Source organism: Choloepus didactylus, chromosome 1 (assembly GCF_015220235.1).
Source record: "Choloepus didactylus isolate mChoDid1 chromosome 1, mChoDid1.pri, whole genome shotgun sequence".
Classification (NCBI taxonomy): domain Eukaryota; kingdom Metazoa; phylum Chordata; class Mammalia; order Pilosa; family Megalonychidae; genus Choloepus; species Choloepus didactylus.
Genome location: NC_051307.1, coordinates 8,121,284 through 8,130,946, shown reverse-complemented (window position 1 = coordinate 8,130,946; position 9,663 = coordinate 8,121,284). Strand labels below are relative to the sequence as shown.

Below are 9,663 nucleotides of genomic sequence, written 5' to 3'. Positions count from 1 at the left end.
AAGAAAAGATCTTTTCAGAAATACTCCATCTGCCCTAAAGCTGGAGTAGACATTGTAATATTACTCAGTACCTCATTTCCAATAGGCCTTTCAATGAATTTCTCCCAGAATTCAGGGTCAGGTAAGTTTTCCATTTCATGTGCATTGGCTTATTTCCTTTCTCCTTACAGACCTAATAAAATCCAATTCTCCTCCCTTCTCTGCCTGCCTGTCTCCCTCCTTCTCTCTTTTTTTTTTTCCTATCATAGTTCCCAAAAAGATCAAAGTTATGCTCAGTTGTACTATTTTTTCTCATCTTTGGTTTTTAGATAAAATTCTTTTCCTGTCATGGCTTTTACAAAGTTTATTTTACACTTTGCAATTTTAAAATGTGTTACTACTATGTACCAACCTGCAAACGTTTTTGGAAATACTTATGGTCTATATTATAAATAAGTTACTGTTATAAATACATGGAGCTAAGTTAACTGATTAACACTGGGGGTACACTCCCTTTTCATAGTCCTAATATACAATATTGTAAGCATAATAATATATTGACTGAGTAGCTATCGTGAGTGAACATTACTTACACTATATATTTTTTAAAAAACAAGATTAACAACAGAAGTCAAGGTGCAATTATGCGACAATCTAAATAAAAATTGATGTTCACTCACAAAGACAGCATATTGGATGCACATTTTAGCTGAGTAACAGAACACTCAAAAATGATCTTCATTAAGCCAAGCTTGGTAATCACTGTGCATATTGTAAAATAGAATTGTCTGATTATATTACGGCCTTTCAAAGCTGCTTCCATGTTTTTAAGTTAAAAAACAACTCTATATGTGTCTTGGGTTGCCTAACTTAAACTTACTAGCTATATTATGGCTATTTAATTAAGCAGTTTGCAAAAAGATAATAGACAAGGGTTGCACTGAAGAGAAAAAGATGCAATTTTGTATTTAAAATATTATCATTGGGTAATTATACAATGGATTTTTATTAGATTGGCAATAAAACAAAACCTGAATTATCCAAAATTAATTTAAGCACTGAAAACACACACATACACACACACATTACAATTGTAAGATAAAAAGCACACAGGAACCTGTGTATCAAACCAGAATGTATTAAGATATTGATTATACTTAAATAATTATTTTTCTTTTGCCTTCTGTGGGTGAAGGTGACTTAACAGACTTTGCCAGGGTCACTGTGGCGTCCCCGAAAGCACTGTTGGCAGAGGCCTGGCCGGGCGGGAGCTGGGGCGTCCCCTCGCCTTTCAGTCTCCCCTCAGGCCCTGGATTAACAACAGAACTTGTTTGGTCGTTTTTCAACACACAGCCTGATCCAAAGAGTTCCTCCATCAGACTGCTTTTCTTTTCTCGGAAGCTTGTCCCTCTGTCCCTCGTTCTGGAAGACTTAGCAAAGGAGGGTTCGTACCCGCGCTCCGGGCGCTCGGGGCGCGGCTTCCCCGGCCCGGGCTGGCCCCTCGCGGCGGCGGCGTGGGCTGCTCCTCCCGAGCTGGGGAGCCCGTGATGCAAGTTTTCAATCGCTTCTGTGAAGGAATAACGTTTTCTTTGTCTGAACGGTATTTTGATATTTGGAACAGTGGATTTGTCTTGCATCTCATCCGTATCATTGATTTGTATACTTGGTTTACACTTTTCTTTCTCCATATCTCCTTCTGGCTCGCTTTCCTTTTCAGGATGCACTGCTTGTATTCTTTTTGATGGCAGTTCTTGTTCTTTCATTAAAGTGATTTTCTTTCCTTGATCTTCTTTTTTCTCTCGTTGTCTTCCAGTATTCTCCAGAAGAGTTTGTAATTCAAGATGTTCCTCTTCCTTCGATAAATCTGTATTAGAAAAATAGACAATTTAATGGTCTTTAAAATTAACAGATTTCTATTTCAACATGGCATGTTTAGCACACTTATACCTTCTGATACATACATTAAAACTATAGAGAAGATAAAAAAATAAGTGTAACAACCCTATAATATAGAGAAGCGTTCTATTAACAGACTTGAAATTTTGTACTTTCCTATAGAAATTATAAAACAGCCTAACAGAAAAACATTTATAAAAGAAAATGCCAATAAAGCTATTAATAGATGTTCACATCAATAGCTGAAGTGCCAGTTAAAACATGAGAACATCTTTCACCCAACCAATTGGCAAAGAGTTGGTGAGATGGGGAGGAAGATCAGGACTTTTGTTTCCTGTTGGTGAGAGTATAAATTGGTACAGCTTTTTTGGAGGGCAATTTGGCAGTATGTATCAAATTTTAAATCAGCAGGCTCTTCGACCTAACAACTTTACTTCTAGGAACAAACCCTACAAAAAAACACAAAGATAAGTCTAAAGCATGGTTTATAAAAGTGGAACATCCTAAATGTCTGTCAGAGGAGCAGAGGTTAAATAAATTATGGCAATGCAGGGTATGGCAGGGACTGAGAGGGTCTGAGGATCACGGTGAAACCGACTCTTCAGAACAAGAGGCCCAGGTCCAGGGGCTGCCTCTGCCCTGATCTTCAGAGCCCTCAGGAGCTACCCAGAGACAGAGAGAAGCAGAAAACCACAAAGCACAGTGGACACAGCACTTTTGATGAGATTGGCAACACTGCCCAATGGATGTGGCACCAGTCTCTGGAACCATTTGAGGGATTCGGATGACTGCCCAGTGCGTGGGCTGCGGTGTGGATGGAGGCCAGAAGACAGCAAAGTGGCGCAGTGGAATGCCCATCAACTCACAGGAATTTCCAGCCCGCTGCCTGCTCTGCAGAATGTGAACTTGCCAGCCCCCACAACTGTGTGAGCCAATTCCTTATAATAAATCTCTTCATATGTATAGGTATCTGTGTATGTGCATATGTATACATATGTGTGTGTATATATACACACACATACACACACATATATCCTGTTGGTTCTATTGCTCTGGAGAACTGACTCATACACTATTATTTTTTTAAATTTTTATTTTGAAGTAATTCTAATTCACAGGAAGTTGCACAGATAGTACAGAGAGGTCTGTGCACCCTGCATCCAGTTCCCTCAATGGTTACATCTTACAAACTATTTAGAAGTAAATTATAAAGAGAACGTGCTATTAAAGTCACAGGATTTGGTTAATATTCAGAGAAAAGCCCCTTCGGATTAATGGCTGAAAAATGATTTTACTAGAAAATAAAAAACATTGAAAATAAGTGAACTGAGCATTCCATTAAAAAGCGAGGAAAAGATGACAAAGGATAGATGAACATAAAACTAGATATTAATGAAGTAGGAAAAAAAGTAGACTTGATCGACACAAAACAGATTACTTGAGAAGAGCCGTAAAATAGGCTCAACTTTAGCAAGTTTTATCAAGCAAAACAATAAAAATGAGTACCAGGAATAACAAGGGGAATATAAATAAGTAGTTGTTGACCTTTTTTTTAATCATGAGAAAAAGTGATGAGGAACTTTATACTACGGAGTCTGCTTGGTACAGGGCCCTCGCTTCTCCCACCTCGGCGGGCCCGGCCCGGCCCCTGCGCCCGCTATGGCCGCAGCCTCCTCCCGGGCCCCTGCCTCTGCCCTCACTTCTCAGCCGCCCGCAGAGCCAGATCCCGTCTCTCCTCTGCTCCAAACCCCGCATGGCTCCCCAGCCCCACCGAGAAAAGGCCCCAGTCCCTTCCCCGCCTACAAGGCCGCTGCTCCTGTGCACCCACGCCGCCCCGCCCCGCTCCGGTCCCTCCCGCGGGCGTCCCCTCCCCAACCCGCCCCGCCCCGCCCGCGTCCGCCGCCTGCTCTGTGCCGGGAGAGGCTCTTCCCGGGCGTCTGCGGGGATCAGTCCCTCCCTCTTTGCAAATCTGCTCAGACGCAGCTTCTCAACCTCGCTTCACCCAGCCCTCCTCAGCCCTCATTCCCTAGTCCCTCTCTCGGTTTCCTTTTTCTTTATAGCACGCATCGCCCTCCAACAAACTGCGTAGGTTACTAATTTTATTTAATGCCTGTCTCTGCCCCAGCACGTAAGCACAGGAGGGCAGAGATTTTTGTGTTTGTTCACTGCTGTATCCCCAGTGCCTAGAACGGTGCCTGACACAGTATGTACTGGAAAAAAAAATTGTGAAGTGAATGAATAAATTTTTAGGAAAATGTGAATGACCAAAAAATGGCTGAAAAATAAGTGGACAACTTAGACCAACAAGAACAGGAGGGGCTGAAAATGCATGGCCAAACTGCACTAGACTTAGCGGCCCTACAGGCGAGTTCTATAAATCTTTTGTTATTTAAACTTATTAAAGCTAATTTGGCCCCACATCTGAGGTGTGCTCCTTCCGGGGCCCCTAATCAACGCCCCATGGGTTAAACATGGGGACGATTCCAGCCCGGGGTGGATTCAGAACTGCTCACCAGTAACTGTTCTCTCCGAAGTTGTTCCTGTCCGGCCTTATTAAGGGGTTTGACCCAGGTTTCTCTTACCGATAGCGTAAGAGGCCAACAAGGGGACACTGTCTTCAAAAGTCTGAAGGGAAATTATCTCCAGCCTGGAATTTTATATCCAGCCAATTATCAATCAAATAAAAGGATATAATAATGCCATTTTATAGCATTATAACAGACAAAATGTCTACAGATGTGCACCCATCCTCAACACACTACTGGAGGTTGTGCACCTCTTTTCTTGGAACTTACCCAGAAAAAGGAAGACATGGTTTAGGAAAAGAAGATCTGGTAGAGGAAGTGACCGAGCCCTGCAGGATGACGGTGGAGGGAGACCTGGGGTGACAGCTGTGCACCAGGGCAAAGCTGCATCACCCAGCCCCTGCTCCATTATCCTCCATGCAGCAGAGCCGGGTGAGCCAGGCCCCAGGCCCATCCCGACCAAGGGCGGAGGAAGTCGTCACCCTCTCTGTTCACCCTGCAGCCTGGCCGTAAGCTTTAGTGATCGCAGAAGCAGGACCTTCCTAGCAGCCCACTCCCCCGGCCCCGTCTCTCCCGGATGCCCTGACTCTTCAGAGTTCTCTCTCTGCGGGGACTGTCTGTGACACCTTGTCCACTGACTGTAAGTTCAGGGACGCTGAAGCCAGAGCCTCTGTTCAGCTCATCTGTTCCTGGAAATCTTCAAATAATTAATAATAGTGGCAATATTGCCTTTTATATAGCTAGATTTGTGTTACTCGCTTTTTCAAAACCACAGATATTATTTAAGGAGTCATACAAAGATAGGAACTGTGAGGAAAAGCAAGGGATTGACTGGCATGAAAGTCGGGATTGGGGTTGTTTCTGGTGCCAGGAAGGGGAGATATGATCCCAAAGGACCACGAGAGGGGGAAGGGGGGCTAGGGGAACACTGAAGTCCTATTTCTTAAAGAGGGTAGTGGTTCCAGAGGAGTTCATTCCCTTATAATTCTTTAAATTATATATATGTGCTTTATCTATGCTTTTATATATATAAATTCACAATTTAAAAAATCAAATAAGAATAAAGGAGACTTTTAAAAGTTGTTAAAATTACCTTCATGTTTTCTCTTAGAGTCTTCTTGGTTTGGTGGTTTACTGATACAGTGAGGAATTACACTGTTTATGTCAGTTGATTTTTCTTTATGACCAATGATTCTTGTTGTCTTTTTAACCTATAATTTAGGAAAGCAGCAAAAACAAATTTTGGGAGGTAATTTAAAATTTCATTTTATTTTAATCAATACAAATTCTTTTTGTATAGAACAAGTGGCTGTTTATAGCTTAATTTGTTTTTGTACAGATATGTTTAATTAGACATTTCAAGAAATCAAATTTGCTGTACCTTGGTTATCAAAGATGGAATGTCTTGCGATTTTTGGGTTTCCTGGTGTCTCAAACTCATAAATGGAAAACTTTTCCTGTCTGCTTGTACTGATTTTGTTGAAGAAACTACAGAACAGGTAGTTATATGTAAGAAAACTGTAATGCATTTGGAAGCATTATTGACTTTAAACATAAAAGAGTAGTGATGTAATTAAATAACAAAACAAAGTATACTATTTTCTAAAAATTTTCAATATATGTGTAACATTTGCTTTTTCCCCCACCATCTACCTTGCTTTGTGTTATTTTGGACTACAAAGGTATGGCTGCCACGGTGTTACAGGACAGACCCGGACAGCCTGGCTGTTTGGAGGACGGTGCTGTTCCCTGCTGGCAGAAGGATTCTGAACTGTAGACACACAACTGTGAAAAGGCTAAACCATGGCGATGTCCTGTGTCACAGCTCTCGGTCGTCAATGGTTTGATCGTCCCCGCTAACATGCATGACCACTAAAGCTCAACTCCACTTTCTGGGAAATATTATCACATTTAAACCACTCACTACCTGGTTGATTTTATCATCTCTGATAACTACTGTGCCGGTTTGGCTATATTATGTCCCCCAGAAAAAGCCATGTTCTTTGATACAATCTTGTAGGGGCAGACGTATTAGTGTTGATTGGGTTGGAAATTTTGGATTGGGTTGTTTCCATGGAGCTATGACTCACCCAACTGTGGGTGATAACTCTGATTAGATAATTTCCATGCAGGTCTAGCCCCGCACATTCAGCGTGGGCCTTGATTAGTTTACTAGAGCACTGTGTAAGAGCTCAGACAGAAGGAGCTTTTGCTGCAGCTGAGACAGATATTTTGAAGATAGCTGCTGAAAGCTGATACTGACATTTTGGAGAACGCCATTTTGAAATGCAACCTGGGAGCAAGCAGACGCCAGCCACGCACCTTCCCAGCTAATAGAGGTTTTCCAGATGCCAATGGCCTTTTTCCAGTGAAGGTACCTATTGTTGATGCCTTACCTTGGACACTTAATGGCCTTAAGATTGTAACTTTGTAACCAAATAAACCCCCTTTACAAAAGCCAATCCATTTCTGGTGTTTTGCAAAACAGCAGCATTAGCAAACTAGAACAACTATTCTGGATTATAAACAAGCAGCAAGTAAAGGAAGGCAAGGAAATTTGAGGTTGCTGCTTCTGAGAGTAAAATACGTAGTGACTTCTCCCAAAACAGAGATGACTATTTTCCTCTTTTTCTTATCCTGGGAGATCTTGGGTGAAAAAGTGGAGTATATACTGCCTTGAGGAAAAAATACCACCTGGCCCTGAAAGGTACAAACTAAGATTAGTAGCAACAGCATGGATGAATCTCAAAAGAAGCCAGACATAAGACAGTACAAGCTGTGTGAGTCCCTTCTATGAAATTCTACAACAGGCAAAACTGAGCCGTAGTGACAGAAGGGAAATAAGTGGTTGTCTGGGCCAGGGATGGGGAAGAATTGACATAAAAAGGGTGTGAGGGGATCTCTCAGGGAGATGGAAATGTTGTGTGTCTTGATTGGGGTGGTAGTTATGTATTTGTCAAGACCCATTAACTACACACTTAAAATGGGTACATGTTATTTAGTTAAATTATACCTTGATTAAATAGATTTAAAAATCCCACACATCGGCTAACAGGTACACTCAGAAAGTTCTGTTCTGGCAGGCATTTTGCTTCATGCCAAGAAGTTAGCCTCTTGTTCCATCTGGTGTAAGAATGTAGGGACTACACATAGAGGGAAGGCAGGGAAACATTTCTATTCTTTTCTAATTATTTCAACCATGGCATAGTTTCATTATTCTTGTGGAATTGCAAAAATGTAATTTAATGGCTAATAAAATGATTTTTAAAAATATCCATTAATTTGACTATGTAAGTTAGGAAAATCTGACTATATATTTAAAAATAGATTTTGAACAAAAGTAATTGAAACATACCTTTTGGATAATCATCTTTGTCATGTAGATTCTTAAGTATTCGATTAGTATAGATGTTTTTAATTTCGAGCTCCCGATCTTTCTCCTAAAAAGAATCATAATAAAAATTTTTCCATAAATGTTTCATCAACTTTGATTTCTTTTAGGAGATGATTTGAGCAAGCTTGGTATTCTTTGAATAAAATCTATGGATTTTAGCAGAAACAGAAATAGGCCATGTCATATATCATTGACTTGAAAAGTACTAGTTTTTCAACACAGTGACAAAATATTCTGATGGGGCATTATTTGGGGGAAAGCCTAGCAAACCGGCTTCTTTCACTGTATTCTTTTTTCCCTCCCTGGGCCTGTGTCATAAAACTTATTGCTCCTCTGCATTGTCCAGTTTAGACCACTTGCCACCTGTCACTATTTAATTAAATTAAATTAAAATTAAAAAAAAATAAAAAATTGAGCTCTCAGGCACACTACCATATTTCAAGTGCTCAATAGGGACTTGTGATCGGTGGACACGGTATTGGCCAGTGCAGGTAGAACTTTTCCACCATCGCAGTGTTTTAGACATGACTGCATCTGGATAACAGGTGCAGGGTGGGTAAAGCTAAGACAAAAGAGGTCATTGTTCAGCTCTAAATCTCAGTGTTGACTTTTCTGAGTGTTGGCAAAACACAAGTTTAGAAATCCAAGCTTGTTGAGAAAAAAAAAAGGGTTTTATTAAAATCCAAATGCTCCTACTTACAAATACTCAAAAGACGAGCTGTTGATTTTAGAAAAACCTGTAGTTAAGAGTTGTGGGCATCTATGAGTTAGGGAGTCTCCCACCATATGGTTAACAAGGAAAGCCTCGGAAAAAGAGATCCAGCAATGTGAGAGTGGGACAGACAAGACACGCAGATTAGGAAATCAGATAGGGTTTTTGGTTTTGTGGGGTCCCTGCCCCTCACAAGGGCTAAAGGATAGTCAGGGGTGAAGAAATACTCTGAGGTTTTGAGGCATCTCAGTGCAGGAGGCCTTGGCATGGCCAAAAAATACTCCAAGCCCCTTAAAAAAGCCTCCATGTTTTGCAGGCAGCTAGAGTAAAATGGTATTGTCCAGGTGATAAGATAGAAAGGGATAGATGAAATGTGTAGGCAAAGGGCCAAAGATAGTGCTCCCTTCGTACTCCCCTTTGAACCAGTGGGACCCACAGAGTGGAGCTGAGGGGAGAGCCGGGAACCAGCTCTGGAGTCCTTAAGGTTATAGAGCTAGGTGATCTGTAAGCAGTATCCCAAAAGCAGTAGTTTTGGGATAGACAGTCTAGCCAGGATCAGATGGAGGCAGCTAAGCTCTCAGAGCACTTGAATCAACAGTCGGCAAGGGGGCAGCATCAAGATTTAACCATGCTGAGAAGAGGCCATGAGTTTTACCAGCCATATTCATACACGTCAGATGGGATCCTGGCAACTTGACTAGTTAAGACCAGTCACTCCTCCATAGAACTAGGTTTAGAGAGGGGCCACAAGGCAGCACATGGACAAAAGCCTCTGTCTCCCATCACCAGTGGGATGTGTTCATTTTCCCTAATGCTTGATGTCATCTCCACTAAGCCTGGGGATGGAGGAAGAAACTCTGCAAGTCTAAGAGAAAACCTCACATAAGACTGTTTAATTAGAAGAGGCCAAGACAAGCTTTGGTCTGTTTCCCCATGTTCATCCCTACTCCTACTCCCAGTCTGTGGGAATGGGGCTGATAAGAAGTACTGCTTGGTTATAGAAAATAAAGAACATTACATACTTGTATACATCTAAATTATAGACTGTTGGTTTTGTATGCATTTGAATCATGAAATTTGTTTACTATAGGGGTACATATGGATAAAACATGAGAATATTAATCTTTTATAGAATTTAGGTTTCCAGAAGCAAAAAT

At 41.3% G+C, this 9,663-nt stretch overlaps 1 protein-coding gene across 5 annotated transcripts in view; it reads right to left on the bottom strand.

Moving 5' to 3' along the window:
- Positions 1–923: 923 nt before the first annotated feature.
- The window catches only part of LCA5L (lebercilin LCA5 like), a 59,548-nt gene continuing 50,808 nt past the window's right edge, over positions 924–9,663 (bottom strand). For 2 of the 5 annotated variants that reach the window (XM_037831492.1, XM_037831491.1), the window contains 4 exons: positions 7,756–7,840; positions 5,782–5,888; positions 5,494–5,611; positions 929–1,843 (listed from right to left, as the gene is read on the bottom strand). In XM_037831492.1, the coding sequence (XP_037687420.1) occupies positions 1,137–1,843; positions 5,494–5,611; positions 5,782–5,888; positions 7,756–7,840 (1,017 nt within the window). In that variant the 3' untranslated portion in view covers positions 929–1,136. Of the gene's footprint in view, positions 1,844–5,493; positions 5,612–5,781; positions 5,889–7,755; positions 7,841–9,663 lie in introns of those variants that run through there. The other 3 variants (XM_037831495.1, XM_037831493.1, XM_037831502.1) reach the window with 3 other exon arrangements.